Consider the following 16,753-nt stretch of genomic DNA (forward strand, 5'->3'; position numbering starts at 1 on the left):
CGCGATCACGTAGGCCTGTCGCATTTGGCGTGGGCTGAAGAAAGTGGAAATCGGTTCGAGGCATGATCAGCTCGGGTGAGACCGGGATCGGACCGAGGCATTGTACGCTCGGGTTTCGGTCACGTAGGCCTGTCGCATTTGGCGCGGGCTGAGGAAAGTAGGATCGGACCGAGACGTGTGATGCTCGGGGCGCGATTGTTTGGGCCTGAGGCGTGTTTATGCGGGCCGAGGAAATGGGATCGAACCGAGACGTGTGATGCTCGGGTCACGATCGTTTGGGCCTGAGGCATGTTTACGCGGGCCGAGGAAATGGGATCGGACCGAGGCGTGTGATGCTCGAGTCATGATCGTTTGGGCCTGAGGCGTGTTTACGCGGGTCGCGATGGCAATTAATGAAAATGATGTGATTGGTGCGTGATCGAGTGTGGAATGTGGAATTGGAAATGCGGTGTGTTCGATGTATACGTTGGCATGAGAATGTGAGTGATTTGTAGTGCGTGTGGTTGAGATGCGTGTGAGAATTGTTTGTTATGATTGCGGACTAATGTGCAAGCTGTTTATGCCAAGAGTCCAGGTTAGTGTGATCATGTGGATGACGATGTTTGTGTTCATTGCTTGGTTGTGTCTGGATATGTCTGGAATACGTGGTAGCCTAGGTAGGGTTTAGGTTGTCACTTATTGAGAAGTGTCTCATGGTTATTTCAACCAAACCATTTTAGAGCCCCCGCTTGAGCCATGAATATATTGAGGCCGACTCGGAGCCGTCGGGTGAACAGACAGCTAAGAAGGATTCAGGTAGTGATGTTGAGAACAGTGAATCAGAGTGGACGCCTTTGAGAGGGCGTAGAGACTAGTTCTGGGAGCGAGGCAATAGTTTAAGAGTGCCCCATTTTTGGATAATGCTGATCTAGGATACTGATCCTTTTTGTATTTTGGAAGTTAATGGTTACTGGTTCAGTGTGATTGTAAATTATAATGGATATTGTAAATCTTTGGAAGTGTAATGTGTGTGTGTGTGTGTGTATATATATATGTTGGCGGTTCTGCGATCTAGTTATTCCTGGTAGTCTCCAATTTTATTGTTTAGGATTTTATAATTGTTTCCGCCGCGAATCAACTCTGATGGGAACATTGGGTTGGCGACGTGTTCCTAGGACGTCGCACTGATTCGACCGAGCTAGAGGGAAGTTACGGGTTCGATGGGGTTCGGGGCGTGACAGTTTCCTCTCCGGCAACCACCATATTGAATGCCACCGGGACATATACCTGGAACACAAGGGAATGGATAAGGAAAAAACGAAAAGCAATACAAAACCCAACAAAAATTAAGGTGAATATGTAACAATGTCAGAAACTCAGCTTTATTCATACCAAAAATTCGACTCAAATCATGAACATCAACAGGTTACAAAATGCAATTCTCACTTTGATTCGAAACAACGGTTTAGCAACAAATGAGCATTGCGCTCTAACTAAGTCAACAGCAATCAAACTTTTACAAGTCTAGAACAAACTGATTTGCCGTAATATAGTTTCCAATTCAGCGATTTAATCAAAGAAAACACTATCAAATCTGGTACCGGTATTTTGTCAAACAGATTATGAGCGTTTCATATAAGACACCCATATGTAGATCTAAGACAAGCTCGTTCCCAGTTATCACAAACAGCAAAAATCTGTTCAGCTTCACATCATCAAACAGAACTCAGTCCGTAAACATTCCCAAACAATAACTATCAAGCGGCGGTGAACAACGTCTGGAAGCGCACGAAACAGAGAATCGTTTCTAGGGAGAATTTTCTGGTGATTCAATGTGTGCGCCCCGCTTTTGTCCGTCCTTGGGCAGTGACTAAAATTCTTGAGCTGAAAATTTATCATTATTATTATTTTTATTTTTTATTTTTTTATTATTTTTTTTTATTTTGGTACATTTACAAGAATGAAAACTTGTATTATTAACTATGTCGACTTTTAAGGCAACACACGACCCAATGCAGTGCAATCAGACCTGATTTTATGGAAGCCTATGAAACACTGCAGTGCAATCCCATGGACCAGTTAAATCTGATGATAAGTGGCGCTCATCTATTGCTGGTTTCGTTATGTGCTTGTACACTCAATCACAACATATAATTTTGCATTTTAACCCTCACTCACTCTTTTTCTTATTTAGTTGAGCCAGCCCAACCCCACCCGCCCCCCGCGCTCTCTCTCCGTCCTTATTCCTTCGTCTCCGGCTCAATTTCTTTAAAAATTACCAACTATAAGTGATGTCCTTTCTTGTCTCAATACAAATAGTAAGTTTAGCTCGGATTTTAGTTCTGGTATGAACTTTTTTTGTCTCACAAAACAGCACTAACTTCAAGTTAGGTCCTAATTTTGATCCAAACCTTTTTGTGTCTCATAAAAAACACCAACTCTCATTCGGTACTTGAATCTAACTCTCTCAAGTTTTGTACTTGTACCTCTCTCTCTCTCTCTCCCGTCGGCCACCCCCCCCCCCCCCCCCCCAAATGAATTGCCGTGTTACCGCATTTGAAGAAGACGAAAGAAAAAAGGGGAATTAAAAGACTTGAAAAAAGAGAGAGATGTACTCATGCAATGAGACATCGAATCTTTATTGGGAAAATTGACAAAAATTTGATGAAGGCCAGGTTGAGTATCGACTGAGAGTTTGTATTTTTTTATGAGATAAAAAAAAAAAGTTCGAGAAAAAATTGAGACCTGACTTAAAATTGATGTTTTTAAATGGAATCGGGCCCTTCATTTTCATCTTCAACTTTTCATCTTTTTTCCATTTCTTCTTCTCAAAAGCTACCATGGCCAAGCTTTGACAAGGTGCAATTGAGAGAAAGAATATAAGAACAACTGGGGACTAAAGTTCATGTCAGCATATTTCCTCAATTTCAACAGAAGGACCATATTGAACCACTTTTAGAAAGTTCATGGATGATCTTGAAAAAAGATAAATAGATAGTACATGGATGACATTGAACAATGAGTAAAATTTAAGGATTATTAGTATCATTACTTTTTTTAAATGAATATAAATGATCATATATGGAGAGTAAGCAAGTCGAAAGTACATCTTCGTGCATTTTCCTTTATGTTCAGTTGCATGAACTCCTTTATGAGCATCCAGCATCGAATTGATTGCATGCATCTGTGACTTTTTATAATTTGCATAACATAAATTTACTTCCGTTCAATCTTAAATACTGAACTTTATTAGCAATTTTCAGGCCGGATTGGAAATAGACCAGATTTTATTTCCTATCTGGATGCCTTTTGTATAGAATGAAGTAATCACCTCCTTACATAATGAATTAAGGCTCCGTTTGTTTTATGGAAAATGTGACATTTCTAAAAAAATATTTTTCAGGAAGTCACTTTCCAAGAAAATGACTTTTTTTTGTGTTTGGTTGAAACATAAAAATGACCTGGAAAATTTTTTTCATTGTTTGGTTTGAAAAATCTGATTTAATATTCTTAAATAGACATACACTATTTAAGCGCTAGTAACTTGCACATGAATAGCCTAGGAACTAGGTACGAGCACTAGAGTCCTGGCTCTAGCCTCGAAGGACCCTGACCGGGGCCTTGGGGATCGCGGCACAGGCACTCAGGTCTCAGGCGCGGCCTCAATGGACCTGAGCGCAAGCATGGGGGTCCTAGACCCGGCCTAGATGAAATCGGGCACAACCTTTGTGGACCCAAGCCCTAGTGTTAGGGATCTAAGCTTGAGTACCAAGATCTCGTGCTTGACCTTTATGAACCTGGGCTTGGGTGCCGAGGCATCGAGCATGGGCACCGAGGCTTCAGACTCAAGGTCCGAGCTCGGCCTCGATAGACCTGAGCACGGGCACCGAGGGTTTGGGCATGAGCATCGGGGCCCTGGGCCCGACCTCAATTGACCCAAGCCTAGGCACCCGAGCCCAGTCCTAGACACCGAGAATTAGAGTTGGGTTTCCATACCCAAGCGTAAAGTTTTGGGTCCAAGCGTCAATACCTAGTTACATATCGGAAAATGATTTTCGATTTTTGAAAGAAGAAATCATTTTCTTAAATTTAAGCATAGGTTTATGTTGACTCATTTTTCTAAGTGAACAAAAACCCAAAAAGGGAGAAAAATTTCTTCTTAGACAATATTTTCCGTCAAACAAACGGAGCCTAAGTTGTTTGTTTTACTTAATTGAACATTTTACGTCAAAACTAATTACAGATTTCAAACGTGGTTATAACTTAATTAAGTGTTGAAAACATTAATTTCCAGCACTTATTAGATTTAGAAGTTCCCCCAAAGAGTAGTCAATAAAGAAAATGGTTAATACCACGAAAAATCTCAAAGTGGTACACCATGACAAATTTACCCAGAACTAATTTTTTTACCACTAAAAACCCCAAACTGGTACACCTGTAATAAATTTACCTCAAACTAATTTTTTGACCACTAAAAATCTCAAACCGGTTCACTTGTAACAAATTTACCTTTTGTTAAATTAGATTAATACCACGAAAAATCATAATTGATAAACTTGTGACAAACGGAGGGGTAAAATCCCAAACCGGTACACCCGTCAACTGCAACTTGTCATCCAACTCAACAATTTGACAGTAAAATTTAATGAAAACTAACGGAGGGTAAATTTTTCACAGGTGTACCAGTTTGGGGTTTTTTGTGGTCAAAGAATTAGTTTTGGATAAATTTGTCACAAGTGTACCAGTTCGGGATTTTTCATGATATTAACCCCAAAGGAAATGCTAAAACAAAAATGGAGAATATTGCTATGCGCGCTCAAGTAAAATAGAGAGATGGTTTTCATGTTATCCAAAGATGACTATGTCAGTCGTTTCGCTCTACATATGGATAACTCCAACTAGAAGTGATTGGGAAAACTTATTGACATCGGAGCAGAAATTGCGACAGACGCTTCGGTATAGCTGGACGAGGAGAATCACGTTTCTGCCGAAACTGTTGTTAGAATAATGCAAGAGGGCTAAGAGGTTACTTCCATGGTTGCTAAAGCAGCATAAAGGGTGAAATCCGAATGAACCTGTACAGAACTGTTGAAATGGGAAAGTCACAAGTAAACAATCGATTCTTTTATTCTTTGGTCCTTTCTGTTCTCATGCACAAACTCATGGACACTTTAAGCAACCTCATGCTATAAAACATTGTTTTGCATGGAAGTGTTCTTTGCTCTCTGGAAATGAAAGCAAGGTCTTAATTCCCGCAGATATTTTGGTAAAAGCTTCATTTTGTAGATTTCTTAACAGCTTTCGATGTCGGAATTTCTGAGACCATTTTTGTTCCGTATCGGTGCGGCATCGCTTTGCTGAGAGGTCAGTGCTCTAGCTAGCTCAATTCTTGCTTTTACTTTGGAATGTCGAATTAAACAGGCCATTGTTTCAGTTGATTAGCCTCCTATTTTTTCGCATTAATCTGGAAATTAAATAGGTGTGTTTTTTTTAATTAATCTCTTCTACATGTTGAAAGTTACAACGAGAACTGCTGCGTGAGTAGATCAAAAACCAAGGTTTCAACATTCGGGTTTTCAAATCTGCATGAATATTTTGTGTCGTTGATGGGTAAACTTGCACATTTTAACATGCTCTAACAATGGACCTTGCAAAAGACATTACCGAACAGACCACAGAGTTAAAATTCTTTTCCCAAGATTTGATGATCGGTAACATTGTTCGCTATGAACCTGCAGGACATGTGTATCATCAGTTTCTTTATGGAAAATAAATTTGTAAAAAAAATCGAATTTATGGAAAAATATACTCAGAATCAGAATAACGAGACTATGATCTGAGAGATTTTCTGAATCAAACAAGATATTGTTGTTAGATGAAGGTATGGTTTAATATTTATATTCTAACAATGTGAGATTTTGTGGAACCACTGTCAACTGTTCTAAAAGCTTGAGCTGTTAGATGAAAGCGTGGTTTAATATTTATATTCTAACACTCCCTCTCACGCTTAGTTTGGTCTTTTTATGAACTCGAGACCTCCGGTTTTGATACCATATGAGATTTGGTGGGACCACTGCCAATTGTTTTAAAAGCTTAAGCTGTTAGATGAAGGCGTAGTTTAATATTTAATTATTCTAACACCATTAATGGAAGATGATGGAGCTCTCGATTGCTCTAAGAAAGAAAAGAATGTTAATCACGTGTATCATTTGAATGCATTGCATGTCAGGGATAGTTTTCTGTTATAAATTCAGAATTTCGGGATACAAGTTCATAATTCGTAAAGATATAAGCCTAGACTTCAGAAGTCTATGACCAGAGCAAAATGAACCGACCCCGATCGACAATTTCTAATGTTCAAAGACCATTTCGCAACACTAGCTATAGTATATGGATCAAAAGTAGTGTAATTAATCTGAATTACTCTTGACGAACAAGATTCATTACCTGTTGATTCCACAAAATCGAATTCTTTATCTCACTCACAAATGATGCTATTTCACACTTAATCTTAGAGTTAAATAAGGTTTGACTCCCTTGTCTACCTTTACTTTCCAGCTTCAATTCTTTCATTTTAAAGAGAGCAACACAAGAAGGAAGTTATGGGCGTGGATTTTTTCGGCTGGGTTCCACTAGTCATTAACAAATGCTTTCCATGGCTGATGGATCTTTGGGAAGATTGGAGCATCCAATTACTAGTACTCACTGGCCTCGTGTTTCAAATAACTCTGGCCATCTTTGGCGGTCGGAGGAGGTATATGACCGGCCTACCAATAAGGTTTGTTGTATGGTCCTCCTACTTGCTTGCCACTTATGTCGCTGCCCTAGCTCTCGGCAAGCTCACGGTAATCCGTGTTGATGATCCAGAAAAACCCGAGTATGACACAGAGCTAAAGGCACTCTTGGCGCCATTGCTTCTGATGCAGCTCGGTAACCCAGATAGCATAACCGCGTACTCGGTTGAAGACAACCGGCTAGGGATAAGACAAGTACTAAACTTTGTCTTCTCCGTTGCTTTCGTGCTTTGGATCCTTATTCGTTGTTGGGAGACCTCAGCCGCTGCTTCATTGTACTTCCCAATCTTTGTCGCCGGGATGATCAAGTATGGAGAAACGATTTGGGCTCTCAAATCGGTGTACAGCGAAAACATGAGTATAACCTCGGAGGACATTGATGAAGAAAAGAACATCCCCAATTTGATCCAAAAACTACCAACCAACATCCCAGACTTAGATATCTTCGTGAAGGCTTATTACCGGTTCGACACTTTGAAGCCCCACCTTGAGAACTGGCTCTACCACCCCATGTTCATGTCACGCCATTGGATGTCAATAGAAGAATACAATGTGGAGAATGCCTATTTGACAACTGCCATCGAGCTAGGATTTATGTACGACGTCCTCTATACTAAGGGTCCAGTTCTTTATACTAAACTCGGCATCACATTGCGGTTCATTAGTTTCTTCAGTTTGGTATCGACCTTAAGTGGGTTTGCAGGAATTTTTCAAAATTCATTCTTGCTTGATATGTATGTGGCCTATACATATGCACTGCTGATTGGGGTGATAGTTTTGGAAATATACCAAATCCTGGCTCTGCCATATTCAGATTGGGCAATAGTGAAGATGGTTGAGCATCACAGGAAGCCGTTGGTGAAAACTTTTCTACTTTTTCTCGTGAAAATGTCCATGAAAAAGCAAAGATCATCCGATATGATCGGGCAGTTCAATATGTTAGACTATTGCCTGCATGATAAATGGTTGAAGTTCATCAAAATCCCTCAATTTGTTGGCCAGGAGGAGCAGTTCAAGAGATATTTGAAATCCACTAGCAAAGCAATCGACACAGATCTGAAAGAACTACTCCTCAAAGGTATGAAGGATTTGGAGGGAAAAAGATGTCTAAAACCCTTCACTAGTAGAGGCCAATGGACGCTCGAGCTTCACAATTCATTGGAAGAACTAAAATGGAGCATTGAGACAGCATTCGACAGAAGCATCATCACATGGCACATGGCAACAGATATTTGCTATCACTCGAATTTTCAGGACTCAAAGAATTGCTCGGGAAGTAAGCTACTGTCAGATTACATGATGTACCTCCTCGCAATACGGTCTTATGTGTTGTCGCTCCCCACCAATGAGATCACCTTTGAGCATGCTCACTCAAGGGTCAAGAAATTTCTGGCGGTTTCAAACTTAAGCAACAGAGACACGGCCTTGAAAAAGTTATCAACCGAATGTGTGCAAGAAACTGACCCGGAACCTGGCACGGGCCCTATAATCTTCAAAAAGTGGCATGTCCTTGAGGAGGCGCAAAGACTAGCGGGCCTGCTGAATAATAAGAACGATCCATGGAAGCTTATAAGCAGCGTTTGGGTGGAGATGGTGTGTTACACAGCGTATAATTGCCTGATTTATAACCATACGAAGCTGTTGAGGCGAGGTGGAGACATTCTAACCCATGTGTGGCTTCTGCTAGCTCACAAGACAGACAAGTTTAATTCTATGAAACTCATAACCCAAGAGACTTGAGTTTAAGCAAGGGCGTCCAAGAATCAGCGGGAACAATCACAGTTCATTTGACATTCATAATAATAGATACTCAGTTCTCATCATTCAAATAATTATGATTGATCTCCTTCATCCATTATTTCTATCTTTCTTTTCCTAATTCTATCTTATATACAGGGACTGCAGCCAACGATTTGGGGCGATTTGCTCAGTCAGTTCATGTTATTTACATTGAAGTTTATTTTGGACTTAAAGATCATTTCTTTTGTGTCGCCTTGTCTTTGATGTTAGATTCTTTTGCTCATTTGCTTTCCCATAGTTTTGTTCTCGGACTACTGTTTGTTGAATTGCTGACTTTCCTAGAAAGTCAGTTTGTCAAGGACACCAGAAAACACCTAAGAAAGTTTGACTAAACCCAATGAAGTGGTTTTCGGCAAACTACGCTTAAATTATACCTGCAACTACTTTTACCCTGTCTATTCTTCATAATTGACGCCTCAATTTGAGTAAGTTCTATTGGGAATGAGATCAATCTCAACTAGAGAAAGAGAAAGAGACATTCGGAAAAAAGCAATTGAAAGGCAATTAAAAGAAACAGCCGAGCCTAAACTATTTCCCTTTCCGGTGAGCATCAGGGATTATACAATCAGGAACAAGTAATTTGTTATATGTCAAAGCTTGATATCATGATAGTTTGAATAATTTGATATCATGTGTTATGTGAAGCATAGCAATTAGAGAGATCTTGTGTAGTATAAGATACAACATGCGTCACCTCCATGCAACATTGATAAACAACCTGCGATTGTACAAACTGACAGATGCAGAAGGAAGTAAATCAAGCTACAATCAGATAACTATATCCATCTCCATTATTGTAAATATGGGATATGTTTATGATGTGGCAAGAAAGGAAAAGTACAAATAGAACACCACATTCATCGGACTATCAAATAACCAGTGTTTCCTTATTGTAAAGCAAGGTAGACATGTTAATAAATTAGGAAAGTCGAGACAATCTTGAGTATGCGTCACTTTAGTATTACACAGAGTCCATACGAGCATCTTTTTAACTTGGTGCCAAACCAAAAGCAGAAATAAGAAAAGGGAAAAAGACATACATAGTACAGGAAAGAGAGGATGTCAGTTCAAGCAAGGGATCTATTCTTCTGTGAGTTATTCTCAAAAGTGCACTAGTGGTTTTCATTGTTTAGGAGACCCTTTAAAGAATATATATGTCTCTCAACAGCTCGTCCTGTCCTGTGCTCGTGTAACAGCTAACAGAAACCTATGTGATGCTTCTCAAAATTTACAAAAAAAGAAGAAGAAGAAGAGCAGCCTTCCAAATACTCTGTACTGCCCCTTTTGTACCTCTATATCCCAACAAATTGCTTCCTAGCCGGGTAAGGTGTACTCCATTGCTTCATTCTCTGTTGTCAATTTCCTGGTTCAATCATCTTCAAGCATTTTACTTGCTCATGCTGTTCAATTTTAGTGTAAGACTAATGCAAACTCTAACAATGAATCCTGTGACTTTCTTCTTGCTTTCGTTAGATTATCTTACGTTCGCCTGAATTGAAGTTCCTTTCAACAAAATCAAAATTGGAAAAAGATGTGATTATTCTCGAATTGATAGGACCTTGAATATTGCATCCTGTACTTGATCAGATTTTTGCTGTCTTGAAAGAGGGAAAGGAGATGGTCATTTTCTGGGACCCGATTGTCAAGAAGGCCAAGAGATTGTGGACTGCGTGGGACATTCAGACCTTGGTACTATTGAGCCTCACCTTCCAAATCATCCTTTTGGTCTTTGGCCGTCGCCGGAGTTACATTACGGGATTCTTGATCAGAATTACTGTTTGGTCGAGCTACTTAATGGCAAGCTGGGTCGCTACTGTTGGTATCGGTAAGCTTAGCGACACTAGCGTTGGCGACCCTAGTTTACCCGATACAGAAACTTCACTTAAGGCCCTTCTTGCCCCAATTCTCTTGTTGCACCTAGGAAGCCCCGACACAATTACTGCCTATTCAATTCAAGATAATCAGTTGGGGGCGAGAGAAATAGTTGAAACAGTTGCCCAAGTGGGTCTAGTTATTTGGATTCTCATTAGGTGCTGGACTTACACTAGACTCTCGTTCCTAACCTTGCCAATTTTTCTCGCCGGGTTCATCAAATACGGGGAGAGAGCATGGGCTTTGAAATCTGCTCTTGACCAGGATGCGGACATGGCCATTTCGAGGAACGATGAAGAGAATACCTTACCCGAGATGTTTTGCAAATTACCTAAAGATAATCCTGGCGCAGATCTAATTCTAAAAGCATTTTACCGCTTCGACCGCATAAAACCACATTTGAAAAATTGGATCTACCACTCATTGTACATCTCCCGTCCCTCGCTGTCAATAGACGATTATCCACCTATTAAGGTTTTCAAGATTACTGAGATCGAACTAGGATTCATGTACAATGCCCTCTATACAAAAACACCCATTATCTACACTAAGGTAGGTTTTATGCTCCGTTTTCTTACTTTTGTGTGCATTGCATTGACCTTTTCCGGATTCGCAGTGATGTTCAGAAAAGACTTCTTGCATCACAAGAATGTCACCTTCACTTTTTCAATGTTGGCTATAGCCATGATCCTTGAACTGGATTCGGACTCGAAACTGCTCTTCTCAGACAGGGCAGTAGTATGGGCAATCAGACACCAGCATCAACTGCGAATGGAAAGACTCCTTAACTTTCTAGTCCGATTCTCTCTGGCAAAGCAAAGATGGTCGAATCGCTTGCCTCAGTTCAATCTCCTTTGTTTTTGCCTCAAGCCCAATTCGAGGAATTTAATGAGTAAGATCCTGAAATACTGTCGGCTGGAGGAAGAGTGGAAGAAGCACAGATTCCTCACATACAAGGAAAAAGTTCCTATTCCGCTGCAAGAACTCGTACTCCGCGAGATAAAGGCGGTGGAAGGTCAACGAGGCTTTAAGCCCTTCACTAAGAGAGGCGAATGGGCGCTTGAGAGGCATAATTTCTATGAAGAAGTGAAATCAAGCATCCGTACTGATTTCGGCAGGAGTATCGCCATATGGCACATTGCCACTAGCATTTGTTACCAACTAGATGATGCCAACACAAGTGGAGGAGCTTCTCTCAAGGAAATGAGCAAATGGGTCTCGGACTACATGATGCATCTCCTGGTTAATCTCCCCGAAATGCTATCAGTCGCTTCTGGGCGCGTTATCTATGAGCATGTACGCACAGTCATCAAGGAGCTCCAGGTTTCGACACCGGAAATGAAGGACGAACATTCAGCCTGCCAAATCCTACAAACTGCCCAACTCCCTGACCATGCTGCCCAAAAGCCGGAAGATCCCGTGATTGAACTAGGTTGGCTCATATTGCCTGAAGCACAGCAACTCTCAGGGAAATTGTTGATGCGAGAGCAAAAATGGGAAATCATCAGCAGTGTATGGACAGAGATGCTGTGTTATGCTGCATATAGCTGTGATTTGGATAGCCATGCACAACAGCTCAGGAGAGGTGGGGAGTTTATTACTCTCATTTGGCTCCTCCTAGCTCACAAGACAGATAGGTTCAATTTCGGCAAGTGTGGTTAGAAAACTCATTGATTGATACATTACCGCGTTGTAATTGTAACTAGTTGCGAATCTTGGAGCCCAACTCACTCGACTTTTTTAGCTCTTCTGCTTTGTCTTCTGCTTGCCCAACTGTACCATTCTAATGCAATGAAGTGAGATGATCTATTTAAGGTTGCAAATTACCAACTCAGTAATAGCAGATCGCATTCATCAAAAGTAAAACAGAATTATTTTTTCGTAAATTTATACATTTTCAGATTGAGAATAGATTTTCTTTTGTGCAGTTAATTGTAACTTCATAGATTTTGTGGAACACAGCACGTATCAAGAGCAAAGTGGATCGATTCGTGATAAATTTTCTTATTTGAAGTAAAATATTTCAGACATTCAAGGAGCGCGCATGAAATTATTGTAAGTCATATTTGCTCGCAATAAATCTTTTTCATTTCAAGTAGATACGACTTCTGGTATTAAGTTGCTAATTTGCAACCTTAAATAAATCACCTTAACATAGAAATCCTGCGTTGTGATCTTCCGCCTCTGGGGCAACATCGTCACTGAGTTCGGTCTTATGTAGGAATTGGCAGGCTGAAAGTTGGTCCTCCGTTCCTGGCAACGACTTATGGAAGAGCAGCGTCTTCATGACCGTGCATGCATGCTCATAGCTAGCGGGCCAGCACTAACTGATGGCATTTCGAGGAGATTAACTGCATCACGTAATGCCAGACGCGTTTGCTCATTTTCCTGAGAGAAGCTTCTCTGCTTGTGTCGGCATCATCTAGTCGGTAACTAATGCTAGCGGCAATGTGCCACATCGCGATACTCCTGCCGAGCTGGGCAGCGGATGCTCCCTTGCAATTCCTTGCTGCAATCATGCCTCTCCAGCGCCTGTTCGCCTCTCAGTGAAGGCCTTAAAATGCCTCATTGATGCCCCCGCCGCCTTTATCTCGCGGAGTTCGAGTTCTTACAGCTCTTTAGGAACTTCTTCCTTGTATGCCAGCAATCTGTACTTCTTCCACTCTTCCTCGAGCAACAGCTTCTCAGAATCTTAGTCCTCGAACTCCTCGAATCAGGCTTGAGGCGAAAGCGCAGCATATTGGATTGAGGCAAGCAATTTGACTGCTTTTACTTTGTCGGAGAGAATCGGACTAGGGAGTTCCAGGAGTCTTTCCATTCGCAGCTGATGCGAAGGAGAGAAAACAATGTTAAAGTGAACTGTTGAGAATTTAGGGCTGTCTATAGACATGTTATATCTATTAATTAAGCGTCTCCCAAACAATGAGAACAACGAGTGAATCGCTGAGAATCACTCACAGAAAAATAGATCTCTTGCTTGAACGCTCAACCTCTCTTTCCTGTACTCTGCATGACTTTTCTTCTTTTCCTTTTTCTGCTTTTCTTTGTGTCCTAAGTTAAAGTGATGCTCTTATCGAAGTAATGTATACTCAAGATTATTGCAACTTTCCTGCTTTATGGAACCTGTCTACCTTGTACCACAATGAACAAACATCATGAATATTGCTAGTGGTGACAACAGCTTAGTGAGTACAAAGTGTAGAAGACGCAATACAATACTATTTGCTGTAATCAATAAAATTCAACGAAATAATAACTCTGAGAAAGCTATAATAAATTTAAGAAAAATGACCAAGTCAATAAATAAATATATTGAATGAATTTTCTTAACAAGTGAAGAGAATTGAATTACAAACCAAATATAGACTTGCAAAATTGTTATAAAATTGTAACAGAATTAGATAGGAGGTGAGGTACGGATTACCGAATTTACTTAAGGTCATTAGTTCCTACCCACGGTGTTTTGCATATTTACGAACTATGTCTTTCAAGATACAAAACCTCGAACATATTTGTATTAGCACTACACATATAGGACTCAATCGAACTTTTCCTCAAACTGGCACACTTAGAAATTTAAATAAAGAGAAAATTGAAGAAAAGAGACTCTTTTTTTCTGACTTTGAACATAGAGAGATTGAAACAATTTTTTAATCACAGAAACGTTGTGTATGCTTCTCTCAAGTAAAGAATAGTTTATTTCAATTTATATAGATTGAAATGACATGATCTAAAGAGACATATTCTTTCGGACATGTCTATTAAAGACAGAGAAAAGCTACCTCAAAAAATGATCCGAAGAAACATGTTCTTTTATTGCTCACTTTTGTTAAGCCATTAACCCATAATTTCAACACAAAATTCATTTGAAGTCATGTTTTTAATCGAAATAAAAAAGATTCACGAATGAATAAGGATTTTAACGAGTGCATGCGCACAATTTAGCGGTTGAAATCTTTGGCTTGAAATAAGAAGATCAATCGTGTGATCAGATCCACTTTCAAGATTATCTCAACTAACAATTCACGAAAAATAACCTCGATAGACATTACTTCCAAAAAGACCTTGGAACCCATTGATCAGATCAGGATCCCTACTCACCAATCACATGACCCGGGCCATCAGTCCCTTTTAAGAGCATATGCCAAAACATAGAAAAAGAAAAAATTTGAGAAAATAATCCAAAAATTTCTAAATGGCGATCGACGAAGGGATCCAGGGGAAAAAGGAAAAAGGGAGGAAAGAAAAAAAAAGGAAAGAGGAAAGAAAATATAGGAAAAAATTTAGAAATCTTTTTTTAATTATAAAAATCATCCACGCTAGTGTCGATCATGCCACATAAGATAGCTGGTGCTAACTGGACTGTCACATTAGCAATTTCTGACTAAAATTAGCCCGAAAGATGACAGGGTACAAATATCTAAATTGGATATTTTTCAATACTTTTTCAGACCTATTGCCAATAGTAAGTAGCAATCAAAAATTTGTATCCATTTTTCATGATTTTATGCATTGATTAGATATATTATGGCAAATTCTTCAGAAAAAAATTCTATCTTCCACATTGGAATCTGATAAGTGAAATTTCAAGTAAGTGTTTCTATAATTTTCTTATGTCTGAAGAAATTATTCATCGAAATAATGAGTCACCATTAATATCGACCCATCTAAGATGTTAAAAGATTTATGACTAAATTTGCAAATCGTTAAAAAGTTTATGACTAAATCAGCACCATTAAAAGGTTTTGAATTGAATTAGTCGTCATACAATAGGTTTAGGACTAAATTGGCACACTTGAAAGGTTTAGAATTAAATTTACTGCTTTATAATATGTTTATGATTTTTTGGATAATTTTCCCGAATTATTTCTTTTTTGATGCTTTGGCATTTATTGATTGGAAAATCTAGATGTGCCCTTAAATGGGACCGGTGGTCTAGGTCATGGGTTCCAAAGTCTAACCACGTGAGGACTCGAGTTCGGCTGGTCCAAACCCATCCCCGATGACCAAGATCTCTAGTCCGGTAGCCATGGACTTTGGACAGGAGACCCCGGTCTAACTTTCACGCACCAAGTTTGGTTGTCGAGGACCCAACCTTAGCCTTCCCTCGAGCGCCGAGTCTGGGGCCTTGAGAGGTCTGGTCTAGCCAATAGCCACAAGCCCCCGTTCGCGTAATCAGAATTATTCACGATGGCGGTTGAGGTCAAAGAAACTCAAAAAACAAGTCCCGTGTTTCGAATCGCAATCTATCTTTCGAAAGACAATTCTCATTTATCCCTTTACCCGAACAGGTGAAATTATTCTCCGACGAGTCGCTTTCCTGCGAAAGAATAAATCGACCGTTAAATGATTCATACGGAGATTCCATTGGAAAGGCATTTTCGGAGCACTTGTAAAGAGAATTGATAATAAATAAATGAAAAACGTCCTGATTACAAAAGCATCACACGCCTCCTCTCATCTTTGCCCTCTCAAATAGGGGTGAGCAGCAATCTAGGGTCAATCCTGGATTGGCCCAAGTCGGCCGGTCCTATTTTAGTTCTCAGAAGGATGGGGCTGGTCCTTGGTCCTGGGACTTGCATTGTGAGAGTTGGTACTCGGCCTTGGAACTTTATGATTGGTTCAACCCAGACCAACCCTATATATATTCTTTATCTCTCCTCTTCTTTTTTTGCCGTTTAAAATAGAAAGCTAAAAACTCTATTGTCTATCTTTTTTTTTGGTTGAATGTTGCCTCTCTTTGCCGAGCTAAGTTTGCTCACCTCACGAACGCAGCTCAACAGCTTCGTTGGTGACATCGCTCGCCTCTCTTAACACGTCTCATGAACATAGCTCGCTCACCTCTCTTCCCTCGCCCCACGAACGCAACTCAATTGGTAAATTCCCAGTCTTAGCTTGATTTGAGAGCTTCAAGTTCATGTGAGTTCTCGATTTATGTTGGGTATTTATTTTTTCAGTTAGCTTCTCGGTTTGTGTTTGATTTGAGAGCTTCAAGCTCATGTGTATTCATATTACCCCTTTCGCTTCCCAGTTTAAGCTTGATCAGAGAGCTTTATGCTTGTTAGAAAAATATTTTTTTTTATTTTTGGCAAATAGAGATTTATGCTGTTGCTTTATCTTAGATTTCCGTTTGATTTTATACCGATGTTCACAATTTGGTTGCTCAATATCGCATTATAGATGTATATGTAATTTCAAATAGTGTGTCTATCCTTTCAAAAAATGAAACAAAAAAAAAAATCAGTTGGTCCTGGGTTGACCCTGGAATCGGACCAAACCCATAGAGTCGGTCTAGTCCTCAGTCCCAA

The 16,753-nt window shown here is 40.0% G+C and overlaps 2 protein-coding genes across 2 annotated transcripts; both read left to right on the forward strand.

Annotated features, from left to right (window-relative positions):
* The first annotated feature begins 5,202 nt into the window (after positions 1-5,202).
* On the forward strand, positions 5,203-8,777 carry LOC115679437 (uncharacterized). The gene is made up of 2 exons (XM_030603030.2): positions 5,203-5,343; positions 6,538-8,777. Exon 2 carries the CDS (start codon positions 6,582-6,584, stop codon positions 8,511-8,513), a length of 1,932 nt encoding a protein of 643 aa, XP_030458890.1. The 5' UTR covers positions 5,203-5,343; positions 6,538-6,581; the 3' UTR covers positions 8,514-8,777.
* Positions 8,778-9,720: 943 nt separating this feature from the next.
* LOC115679469 (uncharacterized) lies at positions 9,721-12,271 on the forward strand. Its single transcript, XM_030603067.2, has 2 exons — positions 9,721-9,895; positions 10,161-12,271. The coding sequence occupies exons 1-2, from the start codon at positions 9,788-9,790 to the stop codon at positions 12,105-12,107; spliced, it is 2,055 nt and encodes a 684-aa protein (XP_030458927.2). The 5' UTR covers positions 9,721-9,787; the 3' UTR covers positions 12,108-12,271.
* Positions 12,272-16,753: the final 4,482 nt, after the last annotated feature.

Source organism: Syzygium oleosum, unplaced genomic scaffold (genome assembly GCF_021117445.2).
Source record: "Syzygium oleosum isolate NSW1041296 unplaced genomic scaffold, Sole_v2.1 Sole_v2.04, whole genome shotgun sequence".
NCBI lineage: Eukaryota > Viridiplantae > Streptophyta > Magnoliopsida > Myrtales > Myrtaceae > Syzygium > Syzygium oleosum.